The sequence below is a fragment of the Parasteatoda tepidariorum genome, chromosome 8, assembly GCF_982258835.1.
Source record: "Parasteatoda tepidariorum strain Cologne lab strain chromosome 8, Ptep-v5.0, whole genome shotgun sequence".
NCBI lineage: Eukaryota > Metazoa > Arthropoda > Arachnida > Araneae > Theridiidae > Parasteatoda > Parasteatoda tepidariorum.
Genome location: NC_141762.1, coordinates 66,704,932 through 66,729,709, shown reverse-complemented (window position 1 = coordinate 66,729,709; position 24,778 = coordinate 66,704,932). Strand labels below are relative to the sequence as shown.

The 24,778-nt window shown below is 29.5% G+C and overlaps 1 protein-coding gene across 1 annotated transcript in view; it reads right to left on the bottom strand.

Annotated features, from left to right (window-relative positions):
* Nucleotides 1-1,824: 1,824 nt before the first annotated feature.
* LOC147806220 (uncharacterized) overlaps nucleotides 1,825-24,778 on the bottom strand; it is a 43,223-nt gene continuing 20,269 nt past the window's right edge. Inside the window, exon 2 of the mRNA XM_087169012.1 lies at nucleotides 1,825-4,109. Coding sequence (XP_087025138.1) covers nucleotides 1,966-4,109 — 2,144 coding nt within the window. The 3' untranslated portion in view covers nucleotides 1,825-1,965. The remainder of the gene's footprint in view (nucleotides 4,110-24,778) is intronic.

Below are 24,778 nucleotides of genomic sequence, written 5' to 3'. Positions count from 1 at the left end.
CTCCAGCACTACTTCACACATTGTTCGAATCCATGCCACTTCGTGTTGCGGCACTTCTGCGTGCTCGCGGGTACCCTACACGATATTTGGCAGGTATACCAGTTTTTTTTTGGCTCTTCAGTGCATATACACACACTCCCGCAGTGGATTGATTATAGAGGGCAAATTTCAATTTGTTCGAAATTGTATTACTGCTTTATGCGCTTTTTCGCCATTTCTTAAACTTCTTTTACATTGAGTAACTAAACCATTCTTTTTTTTCCTATTTTTTTAGTTTTTTTTCTTTTTCTCGAAATTTTTGGACGCGAGTACTAACACTTGACTTCATGCCAAAAGCTACAAAAACTGAAACATTTTAATAAAACATTGATTTGATGCTGTTAAAAGTTAATATTTTTATTGGAACTTTTAAAAACACAAATGGTTCAAAAGAAATTTAAACATTTTCTAATTTTTGAAGTTATATGATGAAAGTTATATTTACAAATTTTTAACAAATAAAATTAAATCTTAGCAAAATGTGCTTAAAAGGGTAACAAGAATTTTAAAAACAAAATTTTTTTTAAATCGATTTTCAGGAAGAAACAAGACTAAAATGATTGAGGTATATGTATAGGAGTTGTTAAACGAAGTGATAGTGTAATGAACCTTCAAGTAATTAACAAAAAAATTACTGTTTTATTTGAATTTCTTTAAAATATATAGTTATGTTGATTTCGTAAAAATGTAAGACGAATTGCATGTTGTTTATGTACTTTAACTAAGATAAAACATAGTTAATAAGATTAGTATTTTAAAAATATTAGTTCAATTAAATTTTTGGAACAATAATTTACTAGACTTTTAATGTTACTAAAAAATTTTAAACTATTCAATTTTATACAATTTGACTTTGTTTATATTTGACATTAAAATATTTTGTTTTAAAAACATTATCAGTGTTCAGAATTATATAGAAAAAAATATATAATTGTAATTAATTAGTAAACATGATTGTTGTAGAATATTTCATTATAAAACAATATTAATGTAATTTTAATTTTCAGGAAGGATAAATTACTGCGTAAAAAATAGAGATTGTTTACTTTTTATATTAAGAATACATTTGAACAAGATTAGTAATTAATCATATTACAAATGTATGAAGAAAATTTTTAATTATCAAAATAATTTTTACATTTGTAAGAATGTGTAAGAACAAGTGTAAGAATGAGAAACTAAAATGTAAGGAAATGAAAATATTCAAAGATCTTTTGTTTGTTGCTCCTACTGACATCTAGTGAATAAAATAGTTACCATTGTCTATTTAAATAGAGTAAAAACATTTGAAAAATCTTTATGAGTATATAAATAAAAATATTTAACTCAAGTTTCGAACCCTCGATCTCGGCATAAAATATATTCCTACCGTACTGATTTAGCCACTACGCTAGCCAGCATGCTAGGACTGTACGTAGAGCATTCGGAAATATAAAATTTTACTCTTTTCTTTGAGTTGGTTAATTTTTAGTTTATATCATTGCTCATGCTGCCACCTAGTGAAAAAACTTCATCTTGAATTGCGTGAAATAGAAAATATTTGGAAAAAAAAAATCACGATGCTCATGGCGGCATCTACTAGTTAAACTCCGAAGTTTGAAAAAATAAAGAGATATTTGAAAAATAAATTATACATAAAGATGTATGGGACAAGCTTCGAACCATCAACCTCATCACTTCGACTTAAAATGTCTCAATGGCATAGTGGCTTAACGCTCGTCCTAACCACTATGCCATTGAGACATGTTGTCTTTCAGTTGTTTTTATAAAAATCAAACCCTTACATGGAGTAGATAATATTTTTACTTGTTGCTTATCAATGTAATTAAGTATAAATATTTCTTAAATTAATTTAATAAATATGTTTTTATTTTTGACAGCGATTTTATTTGCATTCGCTTTTGATCACAAAAAAATGTTCAACTATCATCTGCCATCTTTCTCAACAACATTCTCTAGTAAATCAAGGAGAGCTGAAATCTGTGGATTCAATTCATCTTGGAAAAAGTTACTAGTCTTTTGCTCCAGAATTAGTGACTTTAATTCTGTGACTGTATTTAGGGATAGAGGCGAGGACCACATTACGATTTCTTTCACATGATTCCAATCCTCATCAGTTAGTGATTGATTTAAGAGCAGAACCTTTTTAATTCTTTTCTCAGATAGTATAAGTTCGTTTTTGTAACGCTTCACTTCATTCATATTATCAAAAGATGCATTCAAAAGTACGGTGGCACTTTCAAGAAAACCTTTACTCAGTGCATACTCTATACAACTACGACAAATAAGTCGAAATTCTGCAACGTTTACAAGAGAAGACAAGTTGTAGTTTATAAATTTTTGTAACACATATCCTTCTGTTTTTGATAGAATGTATAGCATGTCTATGAATCGCTTGAAAAAATAATTATAACTTTTTCGCAAAAAGTCTGCTTTAAATTGTTGAATTTCATCTCCCGTCTGGAAATACCAATTCAGAAACTGGTCCACACTCTCATAGTTGGACAAAAATATTAATGTCAAATAGATAACATGTGGAGATGACACTGTTTTCTTAAATGTTTCAATTTCTACAGATTGATAAGCCCATCTCAAAAAAGATTCAACTGCTTGGATGTTACCATCGCATATCCACTCAATACAAATATGCCAATCGCTAAATCTAATAAGCCACGATATTATCAGTCTATCTTGCTCTCTTTGCTCTATAAGATTGATTTTATAAGGATAACATTCTGGTGGCAAGGTAGATTTTGATAATAACACGTGGAGTGAATTCAGATTGTTTGAATAAATAGCACGATTGAATTCAGGCCGGCTAAATATAAAGCAGATAAATAGTTTAATCTCTTCTTTGGAAGCATCATTTATTATCCTGACAGACAAGTTCAGATTTTCTAATTCCAGCAAGCGCAACCACACTTTGCGGCAAAGATATTCATTTTTCAAAAATGATAGTCTTAGTCTTAATGGACTGGCACTCCATATTTCTTTAAAAATCGTCATTTCATTTCCCCTTTTACTCATCGTAGAACTAATAATCGACATTATACATAAATAAATGTCTTCTTGAAGATTATCCAATAGTTCAAAAATCATGGACAAGAATATTCTTTGATATGGCCAACTTTCGAACAAAAACACTAATACGCGAGAATGATTCCGAAAAAATTCGGTCATATGAGTTATACGATTGACATGAGATAATAAAAAACATAATACATCTAAATTTTCTGAAGAATCTTGATAAGATATATGATTTAGAACTCTCATACGTTGAGCAGCTTGCAAAAGCCACTTACTCAAATGATCGTTTTTCTCCTGCTCCGACAATTTTTTCCAGAAATACTTTAGGGCAACTATGTTACCTATTCGAATCGAGCAAGCAATCATATTTACATCAATACTAAACTTATCATCGTATATGTTTTCATAATCTATAAGTCTAGTTAGAAAACTCCCTAAATTATTCTCGAGGGCACATGTCCAGTATGTTATCAAATCATCCCAGTACATTCTAAAGTTGTTCCTAAATTGTTCTGGAATTTTCTCCCACAAAATTGAAGCATATTCCCCTAAACAGTGAGAGCAGGCTATCTCATACAAATCGCAAATATCTAAGCTTCCATTATAGAATAGTTCCTTAAGGGATTTCACTGTGTCAACTGTCCCCTCAACTGTCCAATAAATTGAACCACGCTTCATGTAATACTCACAGAGTTTTCTTTGGTATCCTGTCCTTCTAAAGTAACTACGAAATGCTTTCGACAACTGCAACCTAATGGGTCGAATAACGTATGAGATTTCGGTCTTCAGCGATGAGGGCAAAGAGCTATTGGACAATTTGTTTAATATTCTTCCCTCTAACTCAACTATATCTTTGATATCGTATAACGGAGAAATTGTCATTTCATTCCTTATATCAGGCGCCGTCCATAGCCCGATTGCAATCGACACTACTGCAATGCGCTGCAGGGAAGGAGGTTCAGAAAAATTGTTTATGAAATCAGCTCTTTCAGACGATTCTGTTTTTGATGTTTTGAGCCCCCAGCTTCCAGACCTCTCTCCATCTGTAAAATACAATTTTTAAATTTAGTTTTGAATTAAAGATTCGAATAAAAAGAAAGAACATAATGCATGCGTAATTTATCACGAACCTAAGTCATACATTCAATCTACATGTTACTAGTTAAGGGCAGGGTTGGGGTTTTGGACGTCCTAAACTGGTTTTGGACAGGACACGTGGGTTTTACTGTCTTAAACTGGGTAAAACTGTCTTGTGTCCAAAACCTTGAACTTTGGTAAAAGGTAAAAATTCTATAGGTGTAACCATTGTACAGTCCGCAAAAAAAAAAAAGATATCACCCTGAATAACTTTCGTTCTAATGATCGGATTTTCACGAACTAAAAGTCAATCTTAATGGTCTCTGGGGGTGACTTCAAATATGCTAATTAATTAGTGCTGACTATTAATTAAGTTACGAAATCAGACACAAAAACGTACTTTCTCTGAATAAACATACATTTTTTTTACATATTTGGATTTTTCATCTTCAAAATATAGGGGGTAGCCGCAATCTGGGAAATGTGGTCTCCATAGTTTGGTCAGGAGAGCGATTCAAAGTTCGGGCCCCTTAATGTTAATTTCGCTTTTTGCGTTTTCAGTCATATTTTAAAAACTAATGAAGCAATTCAAAAAAATTGCACCCAGTCATAAAACTCATTTACCCAAAGATAATTTCATGAAAAAAATAATTTTTAATAATTATTTATTATTTTTATTATTTAATTAATGTGAGGATGAAAAAAAGTTGAATTATAAGGTATGAATTTTTTTATACCATTTTAATCAACATATTTTTCAATTGAAAAATCTAAAGTTTCAACTGTTTTTATTTATTAGAAGATGAGAAAAATTAAAATTAATTATTTAAAAAAGAATAATTTGGCGACAATGAAGAAATGATTAAGTGGGGCGATAAATATTAAAATGTGATAAACTTACGAGGAACTTAACTTAGCGCGCGTACCGAAAATTTCATTCATATTTCTTTCGCTTATGATCGTTTGCAAATCTTTTTATTTTTATTTTTTTAAAACTATAAAATAAGATGTTTCTTTTTTAATAGTCTAAAATTCTATTTGCAATTTAGTAAAGAAATTTGAATAAAACATCTTATTGAATAAAAAAATTTTTATTCAATTAATGTAGAGTTTTATAAAAGCATGCTTCTGATAGAATATGATTATACACCAGATTGTGCTTATTTAATGTGATTATTTTTTAGTTTTTAGTTTTTCCGTCTCAATAACTGATACAATTTCAATAGTATACATACGTATGAATAGATTTGGAATAAAATATTTATCAATTTCTTGAATAAAATTTTTATAAATATTAGTAAAAATACGTAGTAAACATATTTAAGCATACCTCACATCATCGCAAATTTCTCAACATCTTATATATCGTCTTAATGTTAGAAGTAATTTTTTAATCACCTGTCTGGAAGTGTTTCGCAGAACTATTTTACCAACTATTTAATCACATTTTAACATTTTTAAAAATCTTATTCTTGTATTATTTCTTCATTAATATACTAACAATTTTTTAGTACTTTAATTTAGGTTTTCTTTAAAGTGAAGTTCGTTTTTAAATTATAGTCAAGTTTTCTTTTAAAAGAATTATTGTCTGCTAGCTAAGAATAATACCTTGTTAAGAAATTAAAAACATTCCACTGTTTACAATTATTTAATGCAAAACAACTGATTATTTTCTAAGCATACTAGCTTTTTCGAAAAAGGAATATAAATCATTGATAGTCTTTTTTTTGTTTTGTTTCTTGTGACTTCAACATAGATTATCTAAAATAGTGTTGATGCTTTAAAAGTCACTACAAAGAGTCTAAAGATACCTAACATAAAAAGCTGTCGAATACGTAGCCAAAATTTTTAAGCGTCTTAAAATATCTCAGTATCTTAAATGTCGTCCTAACATTTTAGTTGTGAAATTAAATTTTTAATTATCTGACCACGCGTGATTCAATAATTATTTCATTATATCTTTTACTCTTTCTTATGATTACATGTAGATTTTTTTCCGGATAATATGCTAAACTATTTTGTTTAATTTTTGTCTTTAGCACGATTCCCAAGATATTATTGTAGTATAATTTGTTATCAGGAGAAATGCCTTATTTTGTTAAGCAGGAAATAATAAAAATTGAATTTTGTAAGAAGATTCCGAAGCCGTGCCAATTTTGGAACCATCTTATTTTTAAAAAAAAAATGCAATAAAAAATACGCAATTTCCGATCTTATTTTGATTAAAAATAAAAAAAAAATTAAAATAAAAAAAGCGTGGCAAGAAGGCTAACATACTTTTTTCAGAAATTGTGAAAACCAATTTTTCCTATATTTCGTCAAAAGAGGATAAGAATGATTCCAGAACGCTATTTCCAGAATGAAATCTGCTTGATCGAAACATATTTCCTTGAAAATTAAAACGAGAAAACAATTAATTTTATTATTTATCTAAGCTTATTCCATTTATTTAATGATAGCGGTATCAAGGTTAAGGATATGCGATGGAGGCCCCGTTTACTATTATACTATAAATGCATTAAATCAGGTAGCTTGAATATTTTATTTTAAGTAAATTATTTAATAATTTTAAGTAAATAAGGGTGTAAAAATAAACTCGATCGAAATACTCCGAAAGTGTACCCTGAAATATATGCAGAATAAACTTTGGAATCGATATATAAAAAATACCTTTTCAAACAACTTCGAGTAGGACGGAAACGCAAACTGTTTTGAAATAGTTGTCCTTGAAACTATTTAAATTCGATTCCTGGTGCTAGGGGACATTCCATTTTCACATTCGACTTTTGAAATTTAAGGCTTGCAGCAAAAAAAAAAAAAAAAAAAAAAAAAAATCATTGATTTTTTTCGAAAGTAGTGAATTATTATTTTTTTCAATCAAAGAACCTGCGCCTATAGCTTATGTAAAACTTATTTTAATATCGAGTGAAATAATTTAATATGTTGTGTAACTAAATAGATAATCCTAAAAAACTGAATCGAAAATATAAAAACTTCATTGATTTAAAAAATAATAGATGATAATAAAAATAGACATGTTTTGAGTGTCCAATAATAAAAGTCATAAGTTATTCAAGCTTGACAAGTTTTGAGAATGGGCGATTATATTTGAACGCTCGAAACATGTCGACTTTAACTTCCCTCTTCATATTTTTTGAGGCCAGGTGAGTTTTTATCATCAATTATACCGTTTTACATTTGAGTCTTGATCATTATTTTGATAAGTATTTTACACTCGTTAAAGTAAACATAAGCATTTCTATATTTTAACAGGATTTATGTGGTCTTTAAAAACGTAATAGCCACAATAGTGTAAAAGTTAGATTTAACTTAAAAATTGAATTTTTGAGACCAGATATTTTGAGTTAATGAAATTAAACATTTTATCTTTTAAGTTTTTGTGCCCCCATTTCAGTATCTTAAGGATCTTACGAGCTCTGCTTAGAAAGAGAGTATCAGATATATATATAAGAAAACAAAAATAATCATAGTAGCAGTATTTGGGGGTAAATGTAACTTATCATAATTGAAGAATATGCTGTGCGACATTTTATGGTGAATTTGCGAACGTAAGTTTCAGAATGTATCGAAACATGAGGATGCTATTTGCTAATCATCTTTATCCAAAGAAAACCATGTAACCTAAATATCTAGCAGAATGAAGCGATTTTTTAAACAATGAATCATACAATATGCAACATGTTATTTCAATATCTTATTCTTAAATATAACAGGTTTCAATGTTTTTAAAATGCCACTAAACATTCAGAAATTCCTTGAGTTATAGAAAAAAGAAGTATCGTAAATTATAGAAAACCTTGTGAATGTGTATTAGAATTACTATACAATCTACATTTTATTTTTCAAGCACTTTTTGTTTCTTCAAACTTTCTTGCCTAGAAGACTCGATTAAATCTGTAAAAATGATTATCTCTAAAATTTTGTATATAGCTATAATAAGTTATGTCAATTTGATTTCAGTAAGAAATCCTCGAATAAATATAGCAAAAACAACTTATCTAAATAATATCAGATAAAAAGTTCATGTATTTAAATTCTAAAAACTTAAAAAATCGTAAATAATTTTTAAATCAATTCAAATTTCCTTTTCAAAGGAGTTTTTTTAAAAAAAAATTTTTTTGCTTTTTGGACAGAAATCAGCTTAAAAATTGTCTATTGCCTTGGAACTTCGAGATATTTTCTATTAACAATTAATTAAACCTCTCCCAGCAATCACAGAACATTATCTAATTTTTTTTTTTTTTTACATTCAGAGTTCTTTTACTAGGTTGCCTAGCAACCTAGTAAAATTAAGCATTACGCTTTTGAATTAGTCAATGGGTTATCTTACAATATTCATTTGCGCTGGCGACTTTTTTTGGCGGTTTTCTGGACTATCGCCAAATATATAAGCCTTTATTGCTACCCAATTTACAACCCAATTTTTTTAAAATTTTGTCTACCCCCCCCCCCTTAATTCAAGTGTCTAGATTCCAAATATGTAAAAAAAAATACATGTTTTATCAGAGAAAGTACGTTTTTGTGTCTGATTTCGTAACTTAACTAATAGTTAGCACTAATTAATTAGCATATTTGAGGTCACCCCCGGGAACCATTTAGATTAACTTTTAGTTCGTGAAAATCCGATCATTAGAACGAAAGTTATTCAGGGTGATATCTTTTTTTTTTTTGTGGACTGTACACAATATCGTTTACATTAAAGTTTCGAAGTTTAGCCTTTTGCATTTGTTTTTGATTTTGTAAGATCTGCTGCTCTTTCAGTTTATTAAATGCTATATCATAAGTTATCCTTAAATCTGATATGAAATTTTGACTAAAGGAAGCCTTGTCTCCATAGTTTGTTCAGGAGAGCGATTCAAAGTTCGTACCCCTTAATGTTAATTTCGCTTTTTGCGTTTTCAGTCATATTTTCAAAACTAATGAAGCAATTCAAAAAAAATTGCACCCACTCATAAAACTCATTTACCCAAAGATAATTTCATGCAAAAAATAATTTTTAATAATAATTTATTATTTTTTATTGTTTATTTAAAGTGAGGATGAAACATTATTGAATTATAAGGTATGAATTTTTTTATACCATATTAATCTACATATTTTTCAATTGAAAAATCTAAAGTTTCAACTGTTTTTATTTATTAGAAGCTGAGAAAAATTAAAATTAATTATTTTTAAAAAAATAATTTAGCGACCATAAAGAAATAACTAATTGGGGCGATTAATATTAAAATGTGATAAACTTGGAAGAAACTTGACTTCGCGCGCGTAGCGTAAAATTTCATTCATATTTTTTTCGCTAATAATCGTTTGCTAATCTTTTTATTTTTATTTCTTTCACACTATAAAATACGATGTTTCTTTTTTAGTCATTTAATAATTTATTTGCGAGTAAAGAATTTTGAATAAAAAACACTTTATTCAACAAATGTCTAGTTTTAAAAAAGCGTGCTTCTGATAGAATACACCAGATTGTGCTTATTTAATGTGATTATTTTTTATTTATTTTTCAATAACTGATGCAATTTCAATAATATACATACGTATGCATAGATTTGGAATAATATGTTTATCAATTTCTTGAATATATATTTTATAAATATTAATAAAAATACGTAGTCAACATTTTTAAACATCTCTTACAACATCGCAAATTTCTCAACATCTTATAGGGTAAACAAAACAATGAAGGAACACTTAAGCTTAGCTTGCCTTTAAAAAAAATTCAAAAAAATTTCCAAAATTTTTAATTTTAGCTAAATGATGGTGTCGACATATTTGTTATTAAATGCAAATTATGTAAAAAAAAGTTAGATAACTTACATAATATTGTTTTAAGCTTTTGGTGGTTTAAATAATAAGTAGTAAGATGACCAAGTGAAGGAACAGTTCTTACCAGTGAATAAACACTAAATTTTCCAGTGAATGAACACTTAATTTTGAGAATGTTTGATGCTCGTTAGGAATCCATAGGTTACACAAATGTCTAAAAACAAGATCTTTCTTGGAATTACGACATATAACCATAGTTAATGTGGAAAATATTACTTTTTTTTCAGTCATGGAATGGAAAGTAAAATATGTTTGAATACATAATTTTAAAAAAAATGTTTTTCATTTTTTTCTCACAGTTTAATAGTCCGTTCTAAATTATGAATGTTTATCATTGTGTAATCCGATGATGTTTTTATTATTATTATAATTTGATCATTTTTTTGTTTACTCTTTTCCCCATATTTTTTAAGCTTTTTTTAAATCTTTTTAAGTATTTTTTTTCTCTTCGTCATGAGTAATTTATTTCCTTTTCTTTTGATTTAACCTTCCTCTTTTTTCCAACTTTTTGGCCAATGTAAATGTATCTTCGAAATTTCTTTTGATTTTCCAGTTCCATTTCCAGAATTCCTCATTGGATAATAAATGAGAAAAAGGAGTTTCGAAGTTTGAGTAAAACTCATCTCTCATTGACTTATATCTAGTAGTTACTTATGAAACCAATTGTTTTTGCTACTAACAATGCCTCAAGAGGACTTATCTCAAAATCAGTTTTCAAGATACTTTCATTATTAATGTTAGTTCTCCCAGCTTCAGAGCCAAAATTTGATTATACAATTGTTCTTTTTGAAATAAAATCTTCAATATTGAGAAAAACACAGGCTATTGGATATTTGGGAGATTAAACTTTTCTGCCAATGTTCCTTTAAAAATTTGCAACATAACTTGTGAGATTTCCTTCTCAAGCTTCTGAAGAAATAGCGCATCGTTACTCTCGAAACATGTGTTTTGTTGATAAGTTGTCTTGCTCATTAACTCTTGGTGTCTGTTTTGCATGCATTTGTTACAGCCAACGTTTTCTACATCGAATGGAAAAATATCGCATTTCATAAAAGCATTTTAACTTCATCAGTTGATGCCTCAAATCTTATTTAAAAATGGATGTGAAATTTTCTAGACTTATTGTTTTACAATTCTTTTGTTTTCAAGATCTAACGAGAGATTTCCATGAATTAGGTAGAGAACTAAACCAGAAAATTTGTTTTGAGGAACAAAACTTGCTCAGTTTCAAATTGATATGAGATTTATACCTTTCCAGAAGAAGCAAAATATGGAATTTGATTGCATTTTTAATTAGCCATGGGCAGAAACATTTGCAATATATTTTTAAAATGTTGCTGCGGTCATCGTTTCATTTCACGAATAGCTTTTTCCAATGAAATATGTAGCAGGGACTGATTCTGTAATATCTCAACGAATTCTTCTGTAAGGAAAAACTACCAATGGAGGTACTTTTTCTTTCCTAGGTACTTTAGAATATAAATCCTTATAATTTTTAAGGCCGAAGATTTTTCCCCCGTTTAAGGGCAGTATTCAACTCTTGTTTCATTCGCATTGTAAATGCAATCACTTTATAAAAGGATGCCAGGGCTACTTCTCTCCTAAAGATTCTTCTGAAGTTCTTGAAACCAGTATTTCGAATATTATTCTCTAAGGGAAGTTTTGCCTTCGAGAACTGTGCCATTGCATTTTTATTAATATTTTGCCATTGGACTGAGCTATCGGTGGATGTCGCCTTAAAAAAACTTCACCCATTTTTCACCTAGATAATTGTCTTTAAATGGATTTTTCCTACCAGTTCCCGTTAGGACATTAAAGACGGCAATAAGATAATAATTTAGCTAATTATTGGCACAAAATCCTGCAAAGAAATTTTCCATTCAAGCTTTTATTATTATATTTAGTTGTTATATTTAGTTAATAAACATAGTTTATTAAGGTGTCTAAGGTATGATGTAATAACTAATCACTACATTTATAAAGATAAATAATAAATTAATTATTATTATAATTCTTTAAATAAATTTAGCAATTAAATTTGCATATTTAAATGAAATTGTTATAGGAACTATATACAACATTTAACTGAATTTTAGGAGTCCTCTATGTCGCTGAACTACTAGTTATCCATGTAAAATCATATTTCACACATACTATTCATTCACTGGGAAATCTATCAGTGAAGGAACATGCCTGTTCCTTCACTGTTTAGAAGTTGTTGTTGTTTTTTTTTTAACATAATTTTGATTTATAATATGACAAAAGGTACAAGAAAATTAAAATTTTTCTTTTATTTTCATTAACTTGAAAAAATCCCAGTAAAGGAACACTTGTTTATTCATTGGTTTTTCATCGTTCGGTAATCCAGTTAATAAACACCCCCTAATCTCAGTACTTGCTTATGTTATGATGCTTAACATAAATAAAACGTAACTTCAATGAACATATTTTGAATTCTTTTTTTCACAATGAGAAAAAAAAGCATTATTATATGTAATTAATTGTAGTTTAAACGGATAACAACAAACACTGACCTTATAATTTTGTCAAAGAAACAAGGCGTTAAACAGATACTAACAAGTTCAAAACTTTTTCCAGAGAAGACTCAAAGACCAGGTAACTAAATGCATTGTTAGATGACTTCCTATTGTTAGGTAGTAAGCTACTGTTACCAATCAATCTAAATTAAAACGTTTAAAATCTTATTTCTAAGAAATATCTATGAAATGCTCCTTCATTTGTTGGTTTACCCTATATCATTCTAATCTTAAAAGAAATTTCCGGAAGCGTATCGCAGAACTATTTTACCAACTATTTAATTAAATTTTAACATTTTAAAAATCTTATTCTTTACCATTTTACGTTTATTATTTCTTCATTAATATACTAATAAATTTTTTAGAACTTTAATTTAGATTTTCTTTAATATAGGTTTCCTTTTTAAATTATAGTCAAGTTTTTTTTTTAAAAGAATTATTGTCTGTTAGCTAAGAATAAAACCTTGTTAAGAAATTAAAAACATTCAGCTGTTTAAAATTATTTAATGCAAAACAGCTGATTATCTACTTTACTTAGCATACTATTTTTTTTGAAAAAAGAATATAAATTATTGATTGTCTTTTTTTGTTTCTTGTGACTTCAACTTAGATTATCTAAAATAGAGTTGATGTTTTATAAGTCAAAGAGGATAAAGACATCAAACATAAAAAGCTGTGGAATACGTAGCCAATTTTTTTAGTGTCTTAAAATATCTCAATATCTTAAATGTCGTCCTACTATCTTAGTTGTGAAATTAAATTTTTAATTATCTGACCACGTTCACTAATTATTTCATTATATCTTTTACTCTTTATGATACCAAGTAGATTTTTTTTCTGATAATATACTAAACTATTTTGTTTAATTTTTTACTTTAGCATGATTTCCAAGATATTATTGTAATATAATTTGTTATCAGGAAAATGCCTTATTTTGTAAAGCATGAAATACTAAAAATTAAAATTTGTAAGGATTCCGAAGCTGTGCCAATTTTAGAGTCATCTAATCTATTCTATTATATATAATTCTCTTACGTGGCTCCCAAATTTTGGCTGTATTTCTTTTCCGCCGGTGGCAACGTTTGCTTTGCTTTGAAAACACCAAAGCATTCTGTCTGCAGTATCCTCACTACTGAGTCAAACTCCCAAACAACAACTGCCCCCTGAAGCAGTTGTGAAACGAGACTATGATACTTCAACCTCTCTAACCGAACTTTGAACTGAAGTGAACTGTAGTTCTGCGAAGATAAAAACATTCACGCACAAGTTTGTTCACGAGATGTTGTTCATCTGAAAAACATATTTTTTTCTCACTCGCAATCGTCGGCGAGATATGCTTTTTTATTTTACTTATTATTTAATTTTAATTACATTAAAATGTAATATTGGGGAAACTAGAGAAGAAATCCCATACTCTGGCGCAATGTGATTTCAAACCCGATAATAAAAGTCGCCTTTTTGTATCTGACCCTATTTCAAAATTAACATATTTAGTGGATAGCGGTAGCGATGTTTGTGTTTTACCGTACAAGCGACACACTTTTAAAATTAGCAGCGAAAATAATATAACATTATATTCCGCGAATGGTACAACAATCAAAACATATGGCGTTAAAATGGTAACACTAAGTTTAAATTTACGTCGTAAATTTCAGTGGACATTTATTCTTGCTGACATAAGTAAGCCTATTATCGGGGCAGATTTTTTGCGACATTACGGTTTGTTGATAGACCTTAAACATGGCTGTCTTAAAGATCCGCTGACCAATCTTGTCAGCACGGGCACTAAGTCCGCGGATGACGCACCTCAAGTAACTTTAATTGCAAATGACGCTGCTTATCGGAATATTTTGAACAAATACAGTGATGTGATACGCCCCTATTCTAAAATCAGAGAGGTAAAGCACAATACCGTTCACAGGATCTTAACTCGCGGACAACCAGTTTTTGCGCGACAGCGTAGATTACATCCGTTTTAAATTAGCGGCAGCCAAACGCGAATTCGAATATATGTTAGAACATGGTATATGCCGCCCTAGCACATCAAATTGGTCTAGTCCTTTACACCTAGTGCCTTAAGACAACGGAAATGATTTCCGACCGACGGGAGATTACAGAGCATTAAACAGGATCACAATTCCGGATAGATATCCTTTGCCCCATTTACAAGACTTTTCCAGTCAATTACACGGTAAAGTTATTTTTTCGAAAGTAGATTTAGTTCGCGCATATCACCAGATACCAGTACACCCAGACGATATTTCCAAAACTGCAATAACAACCCCATTCGGTTTATACGAGTTTTTATTCACGCCGTTTGGATTGTCCAATGCGGCGCAAACATTCCAAAGATTCATTAATGAAGTTTTGCAAGGTTTTGATTTTGTTTTTGTTTATTTGGACGATATCCTTATAGCAAGCAGTACAGAGAAAGAACATAAAAACCACATCGGAATGGTTTTGAAAAGACTCGCGGATTACGGTCTTCGCATAAATTTAAACGAGTGTGTCTTGGGTGTCCCGGAATTATCCTTTTTAGGTTATTTAGTAAATAAAGACGGAATTAGGCCACAACCGGAACGCGTTGAACCAATCTTAAAATGTGCATTGCCTCAGACCACAAAGGAATTACAACGTTTCCTTGGGTTATTAAATTATTATCGTAGAAACATTAAAAATGCTGCTCATATTCAAGCCCCTCTTAACGATACGCTTAAAGGCAGGAAAAGTAAGGGAAAAAATTATCTCGAGTGGAACGAATCTCAAACGTTAGCATTTGAGTCATGTAAAAAGCAGATAGCAGAGGCCACCATTTTGTCTCATCCTGACCCGGAAGCTCATTTAACGCTTTTCACGGACGCTAGCGACTCAGCTGTAGGAGCTTCACTTAATCAAATTACGAATGCTAACAATGAACAAAATATCAAACCTGTGGCATTTTTCTCGTCAAAATTATCACCGGCACAGCAAAAATGGTCTACTTTTGATCGCGAACTTTATGCGATTTACGCAGCCATTCGTCATTTTCAACATATGCTTGAAGGCCGTCAGTTCACGATTTTCACGGATCATAGACCACTCACATACGCTTTCCTTCAAAAATCGGATAAGTGTTCCCCACGACAATTACGACATTTGGACTATATCGGTCAATTCAGTACTGATATTCGGTTTGTCAAAGGTTCCGAAAATATACCAGCCGATATGCTGTCGAGGTTAGATGCTTTAGAACTTTTAGATATTTTAGATTATGCAGCCGTAGCACAGGCCCGAAGTACGGATTCCGAATTACAGGACCTCAGGAAATCAAACACGGGTTTGAAATTTCAAAAAATGATAGTACCAGGTACTAATGTCCAACTCTTTTGCGATACTTCTACCCAAAACGTTCGTCCTTATCTTCCGCTCGAATTTAGAAAAAGCATTTTTGACGCATTACATAATCTCACTCACCCAGGCATAAAAAGCACGGTGAAACTTCTCACATCACGATTCCTATGGCTAGACATAAAGAAAGATATCACAAAGTGGACACGATCGTGTATACCATGTCAGAAAGCTAAGATATATCGTCATACAAACAGCCCAGTTCAGACTATAAAGGTCCCAGACAAAAGATTCGAACATATACATATAGATATTGTAGGACCCCTTCCACCTTCTCGCGGTTATTCGTATTGTTTGACAATGATCGACCGTTTTACTCTCTGGGTTGAGGCTCCTCCAATTTCAGACATTTCGGCCGAAACAATAGCTAGTGCGCTATACGAAAGTTGGATCGCACGATTTGGCATTCCTAAAATAGTGACAACAGATCAGGGTAAACAATTTGAATGTCAACTATTCAAATCATTAATGACATTATTAGGCATTAAACACATCCATACGACGGCATATCACCCCATTTCTAATGGCTTGATTGAAAATTGGCACCGTACATTGAAAGCCTCATTAAAAGCTCATCTAACTGATCGTTGGACCGAGGTTTTACCCACAGTATTATTGGGAATGCGTTCTGCATTCCGGGAATCCATAAAGGCTACAACAGCTGAACTGGTTTACGGAACTGCCTTGAAGTTGCCGGGAGAATTTCTAATGCCAACACCAAAGGATTTCAATGCCAGGGAATTTGTGCAGCGCCTGAAAGAAAACATGGCAAAATTGTCCCCTTCACCAACCAAGAATCATGACACCAAGAACCGAACATTCATCTCGACCGACCTCAAATCGTGCAAGCAAGTTTTCCTCCGGCACGATGCTGTTCAACCTCCACTTAAGCCAGCTTACGATGGACCTTTCGAGGTACTTGAAAGAACAGACAAAGTATACAAAGTTCAAGTCGGCAACAAATCCAAGTTTGTGACCATAGACAGACTAAAGCCAGCCTACATCTTGAACATTCCAGAGTCAGAACCAGAGCCTGTGACCAACCATCCTAGCCCACCTCCGGAAGTTGCTGAGCCAACAACAACAAATGTTGAACATGCAGAGGACAAGGCTAAGCCAAAGATTGTATAAGTGTAAAGATGGGAAACTCGCGAAAGTCGTAACAAAATTTGGCACAATGCCAGCGCTTCGTGTACGGCGGAGAAGTTTGTGTCCAGGGGCACAGTGCAGCGCATGCGCAATATCATCCTTAGTTTTGGAAGGAGAGTTTGGAGAGAGAAGCACATGAGAAATCAATCAATGGCGGACGTTATTTTGACAATTATCCCTAACAAGTAAGTGAGCTTTGTATAACCTATCTTCTGTTGATTTTTTTCTCCTTGTTTTCAGTTTTGATAAAGATTCTAATCGTCTTTTTTTCTTTCAATATTTTTCAGTGATTCTTCTGTGCGCAAAGCAAAGAATTATGATAGATGTGCTTACTGCAATGTAAATAGAGCGGGTTATCCAAATTTGAAATCGTTTCGCTTTCCTCAAAATATCGAAATGTAAGTAAATAGTTAAGCATTTTCGAAGATTTCGGTAAATTATTTTTCAATGATTGATTATATGAACCTATTAGATAAGACTGACTTAGAATTGTAACTAAATGTGTGACTAATTTATAGTGTCTGACTTTAATTTAATTTCATTTGGTTTTTAAATTCTGTATAATTCCATAAGTGAGTTTATCTTTTTTGGTCGGAATTAAATATTTACAAATGAAATTTATGTATATAACTAAGTAAAAATTTAAATGTTTTTCAAGAAATGTGAAAAAGATCTATAAATCTGACATTTTAAATTTCTGAAAGTTCATTACATATATGAAATTATTTGAATGGTGTTAAGTGTAAAAAGTGTTACTTTTTATTCATATAATATTTATAGAGTGTGTAATGTTTGGCAACTGTTTGGCGATCGTTCAGGCGCACTTGGCGCATTGTGTCACCCCTTCGGGGGCATGCTAGGAATCGAGGTAGATGAATGTTTATTTTGGTCGGGAGAGGGTCTCCCTTGGTTGTTTAAGAGCTGGATGCTCTAAGTAAAATAATGACTAGTTTCTTCTAGTTTTGAATAAAGTTAAGTTTATTATTATGAAAATCTGGTGTGATTATTTGCATGGAATATAGTCATTACAACACGCTCTCGTTTCGAACACCAGAGATTTGCACCTATAGAAAGCAATTTCGGAAGTAGAATCAGAAGTTAGTTGGAGAATTCTGATCTGAGAGAAAAATGTTCAAAAGCGTACGAAAAGAAGATTTGGTGACAGTTTTGTCAGAGATAGGTGAAGAAGCCAGTTTGGAACTGAAATTAACGGAGCTGAAACATATGTTGCAAAATAGCAAGGAATACTTAGACGATCCGGACTTTGTTAAAGAAATACTAAATACTACAGTAGAAAACAGGAAGAGAGCTGAAGAGACAGAAAAAGCGAAATTAGAAGAAGAAAAAATTCGATTAGAGCGAGAACACGAAATTCAGCTGGCGAAGATCCGAACGACACGAAGTATCGAAAGCAGAAGCCCTACCCCAGACGCTCAACACAGCCGTGGAGAAAGCGAAATTTCCCTGGATAAACTGATAAAAGGAGTAGAAACCTTGACGATTCCAGTACCGAAGAAAGCGAAAGCATGGAATATATTTTTCGACTCCATCGAAAGAGCATTTAAACATAAGAATGTTCCGGACGAATTCAAAGCAGAGATATTGTTGAAATTAATTGGGGATAAAGCTGCCAATGTTCTTGTTTATATCAAGGGAGAAGATTTAAAGGACTATCAAAAAGTAAAAACACTGATTCTGAAGGAATATGAACCGACCCCCCAAACCTGTTTGGAAAATTTCAGAAGAGCAAAACGATATTCAGGAGAAACACACATCCAATTCGCTTCACGAATGACCGCAACATGGGATTATTACTGTAAACAAGGCCGGATTAACCATTAAGCACACTAAGCACGTGCTTAGGGCACCAGGGGATAGGGGGGCACCACAAAGCCTGACTAAATGTTAGGAATATATAATTTAATTTTTTTTTGAGACATTACTTAAAAAATTTATTATTTTGAGCTTCCATTTTAAGAGTAGATAACAAGCTTTTCTAAGTACAAAATTTTACATAATAAAAGAAGAAAAAAAATGTTATGTATCAAAAATTTTTGGTCTTATAATTAAATTAGGTAGCGAATTTCTATGCGATAAAAGATCTATTTATTTATCCATTACAATGATTCCATAACATACTGCTACGATTCATGTTTACATAATATTTTTCGCAGTTGTAGCAAAGTTAATAAAAATTTAGTTACAACATTTTGATGCAATGATTTGATGATGTAAAATATGTGATTTTTGATGTGAAAAAAAAAACTGTATTATGCATGTTTGCAGTTTTTGTGCATGTTTTTGTTTTTATGTGCTGCACATTTTTCAAAAATATTTGCTTACACTATATTTTTAATTATATTCTCATTGCATATTAAAAAGAAGTCATCAAATTATGTAAAGGTTGTGTTACAAAACTGTGTAAAACTTGTATTTCAAAATTTTACGTCAAATAATTTTTTTATTCACTAAATTAAGAAAAAGGAGCTGTGTTTAAGTATAATTTTTCAAAATTTCTTTGTGGAGGAGAGGTTAAATTTGCGAAAATATGACCACACACTTCGCATTACTTATAATTTTTTTTATCTATATATAGCGAATGTTGAAATTAGATTTTAAAACTTAAAATATATACTATGTAATACGAATGCAAGCAGCTAGTCTTTTTATAAGGAAAGAATTACAGGTTCCTTAGTCCTTAGAGTCTTGTATAAATACAAATGTTATAAAAGTTAAGCACAAAAGATGTGTAAATTCACAATGTGAATCTTATGTTCGTTGACGGTGAAAAATACGTTAAAAAGAGTATCCATTAAAACTAATTTAATATTAAAATCAAATATAAAAAATAAGTAGCAATAAAATCAAATTTTCGATCATTGAATTGGGTTTAGTGCAAGTAAACTATATTTTGTGCATCGTATAACTAAATTTGTAAAAATTACAATTAAGTTACAATTGAATTTAAAAATATGTTTAATAACTAATAAAGAAAATCCTTAATGATAATGATTAAAGTTAGAGCCAATCAAAATTATTATTGAGAATATATATATATATATATATATATATATATATATATATATATATATATATATATATATATATATATATATATATTATATATATATATATATGTAATTTCATCAACTTTTATTAAGATGATAATTTGAACATGTTAATATTTTGAAAATAATATTATTTCTGTCACTAAAAATAAATTTAATCGTTGCTTTTAATTTTTACTTGCAGCTTGTGTTTACATCAGATTGAAATAAATAAATAATTAAGGTATTTCCATTTAACTTTTTCTTAAAATAAAAATTGGTCATTCTGCATAAACGAGTGGGAAAAATATTGTTGCTCCTGTTATTTTATTATAAGCACCAGACTGCTGGGAAACGTGGTTCAACTTAACCTGATCTTGCTTTCTGCATGTAACAAACAATCCCGTCGTAAAACAACAAAAGCTGTTTATTGCCAGCATTCGATTTCATGAATTCAAAGGCTCTTGAAAAGGACCACCGTGATTGTCCCCAACATATGCGTTAGAATACAAAACTAAATTTTCTGAGAAGAACCACTTTAAGGACAAGACAAGTGTAACCAATTGATTTACTACAGACAGAGAAGATCCTTTCATCTCAGATATCTTTTAGTCGACTCGTTCCCCCTTCCTTTTTTTTTTTAGAGGAAAGGGCCATATCTCAGAAAATTCAAATTGTCTTCCTTTCGAGGGGTACAGATACAAATAAATGATGACTTAAGATTGAAGAAAGTGGGAGGTCTAGGAAAAGAAAAGTTCCTTGATTGACATAATTTTCAACCAATAACTTTATTTAATTTTCTTAATTTTTTCTTTACTTAATTTTCAACCAATACCCCGTATATACACACAAATTAAACATTTTGGTAAACACTTTACACCTTAGTTTACAGGATTTTGTTTCAACTTGGTTCGTGTTTAGATTATTTTACTTTTTCGCATTGTTTAATTTTTATTTAACTTTATCGATTATTTTACTATTTGATTTTTGTGACTATTTTAAGATAAAAGTTTCGGGCATCGATCATATAAAGACAAACATGACTCTTGCAGAAATTTTAGAGTTGACGTAAGTAACCATTTATTCTACTTAAATTGGTTCCCCTTCCTTGTTCCCAATGTTTATTGAAAATGAAAATGTTTTTATAAACAATACTTGAGGAATCTTCCATTTCATTGGTCAAATAATTTTAATTATTAAATTTTGAACAGGTTTTTAAAGGCAGATTAATGAAATATAACTTTAATTTTGTTCAAACGAAATTACTAATTTATTTTTAGGAAAAGCTAAAATCAGGTGTTTGATAAATAGCCTTGTTGAAATGGTTAACTTTGATGTTTCTCCACTTCGAAAATATTTATTTTCAAAATTTTTCTTTTATCATCTTTGCCTGCACCGAAATTTTGAATTCAAAAGTTCTTTTTCTTCATTTTTTGTGTTAAAATGTGTACTAAGATCTAGTAGAAGGTATTTCAAAGTTGGTTATTTTAACATATAATGTAACATTTAATGTATAGTATGTAAAATAACTAACCATCTTTTCTTAAAAACTTAAAAGTTTATTTGCAATTCGTAATTAAATTTTATCATTTTAATCTTTAAAATAGTTAATATTTCAATAGGCTATTGAAATTATAGTATCGATAGTTTTTCCTTATTTTAACAAAGTCATTTCTTGTATATAAAAATTATAAGGAACAAATAAAACTATTGTTTGTGACTCTAAAAATTATTATGATATTTTTACGGAAATATGAGAAGAAGAAAAATAAATTTCATGAAAGGAAAAAAAAAATGGTAAAATTATACGTGAATGCACAGAAAAAGTTTATTGTACTGAAACATTATTCTAAATATAAACATTATATCAACATTACTCTTGCTTTTGAAAGCATGCTGTAATAGTGTACAGCTTATATTGCTTCAGGTAGTAGCTAAACCCCTCAAATAATTTTATCAATAATTATTATTTATCGATCAATATTGATTATATGTCTGAGTAAATATAAGTCTGAGTAAATATAAGTAAAGAGTTTAATTTTTCTAAAGCATTATAATATTTTAATTATAAAAAATTAATTAAACCTAAATGAAAAAATAAAATTACAATTTTTAAAAATTATATAATTTTTTTTACATTTTAAGCATTCTATTACATAATAATACTCAAAAGTAATAAAAAAAAATTTCAAGTTTTTGTTAGAAATACAATGTGACATATTTCTTAGGAGGGGATGCCATATTATAAGTTTTAAGAAGTAATTAAATTTTTTTAAATAATTGATCTTATTGAAATAAATTTTATTCTATGACGTTATAATTTAAATATTTATTCGATTTTAAATAAAAATTTTAAGTAACAATACACAAATTTTATTTCGATTTATTTTATGAATTTGTCTTTAAATGTTGTAAAGAATATGTGAAATATTTAGTACATAAAATTTGAGTAGGCAAAGTAGATTTCGGTTGGTTTAAGATAAATGTTGGTTCAATAAAATTACATACAATACTTCTGTTTATGTTTCTAAGGATTGTATTTTTCCAAACCTAAAATTATTTTCTATAAAACTTATGTGGTATTATGTACGCGTATGCATACAGGAATAAAAAATATCGTTAACACACACCAAAAAAAAAAGTGAATAAATTAAAAATGGTTTGTTATGTTCTACTGATTATTAATTAAGTTTAGTTTTTATATTATATTCATTGTTGCTCTATTTATGTTTTTGTTTTGTATTATAAAAACACGAATGTTCTAAATTTGTAAACGAAAATCTGATAATTGAATTTATAGTTATTTAAAGCATTTTGTTTTTGCATTTATTTACTTATTGAGGACAGAGTGTTTATTTACCGAGACAGCTTTTACAGACTAAAGTTACTGCTATCACTTATGAGAATTTTATGTACAGGTTTAATGGAGTAGTTTTAAGTGATTTCTATCATTTTTTCTAAAAGGTCATTATTTTACTAGTCAAATTAAGATTTAATTGATAGTTATTTATTGCTCCTAAACTCTTCTGTACCTTTGACAGGTTACCTAATTAAGAGAATGTCCAAAATATTAAACAAAATAGTAATAATTTTATTAGGTAATTAGTTCTGTTTTCCACAGATGCAATCTAGAGTGAGTTGTTATTATGAAATAAGTTCATTTATGATTTTTAATCCAGATTTTATAGGATCATTTATGATAATTGTTGCATTTATAAATTTACTCATCACAATTTTTTTCCCCTCATTTCTCTTCCAATCATTATTAATATATTAGGTTTAATAAGGAAAAAGAAATAATGAAAAGCATTATTATTTGTAAAAGTATGTTGTATTATATACAGTGCGTAAAATGAAAAAAGTAAAAAACCTGAATAACTCTTGATTTAATGATCGGATTTTAACTTAGGTTCTAGATCTCAATCTAAATGGTTTAAGGGCCAATCTTAAAATATGCTAATTAGATGGTGCAGAAGATATTTTTTTAAGTCAGGCAAACGTGCTTACTCTACCTATATATATACATATGTATATGTATGTTGTTAAATTTGGATATTTGTCCCTCAAAATATGGATGATATTCGCAATAAGGAAATTAGGGTCCCAAAAGTTTTTTTAAGGTTGAAAGTTTGGGCTCCATTATTTAATTTCAGTTTTCATGCATTTCGCAATGTCTCGAGAACTTTTGAAACGAATTGAAAAAATTTTATACCTAATAATAAAATTCATTTACCTAAAAATATTTTCCCGACAAAAATAGTTTTTTTTTAAATTATTTATTATTAATAGTCGGAAAAATTTTCAATTTAAAAATATACAAATTTTTATATAATTTTAAAGAACATAAATGTAAATGGTAAAATACAAAATTTGAACGAAATCTGTCGAATAGTTCTTGAGAAATTAAATGTTAAATATATAACTTTTTTAAAATTGAATAATTCAGTTGTATTTGACTGATTTAATACACATTAAATTTTGTATTTTGTCATTTAAAATGACATTTGTTAAATTTTCAATTTAAAGTTCTTTCGTCTATTCTCTTAAATAAATTAATATAAAATAATTAATACTTCTAAAAATTATTTTTGACAAGGCTATATATTTCGAGATATATATAGCCTTGATCGAAATATATTTGGCTATATATTTCGAGAGTCAAGAATTCGAACCATTTAAAAAAAAAGTTATGCTTTTTTTAGAAAAAGATGTGTTTGTTTTTCTAAAGTATTTTGAGTCTTAGTATATAAAAGTTCAAACTTTCGATCATAAGTCAATCAAAGTGTTTGCTTTTTGGCACATGGTACATGTGCACAAACAGAAGTTTTTTTTATATCAATCAAAAAGTTTTCAAATGATCATATTTTAATTTTTTTTATTTGAATAAATATTTTACTTTAAAAAAATTTTGATTTTATATTTAGAATTAACACGTGACTTAATAGCAGATGTATTTTTAATTGTTAGAGGGGGGCACCAAAATATTTTCAGTGCTTAGGGCCTCAAGAGGTCTTAATCCGGCCCTGACTGTAAATTAAGAAATGCAGAAGATATTGATACACTTAAAGAACTAATTATATCCGACAAGATATTCCAAACTTTAGACGGAGAGACAGCGTCCCATATCACAATACGACAAGGAAATACATGGTTGAAGCCTCAGGA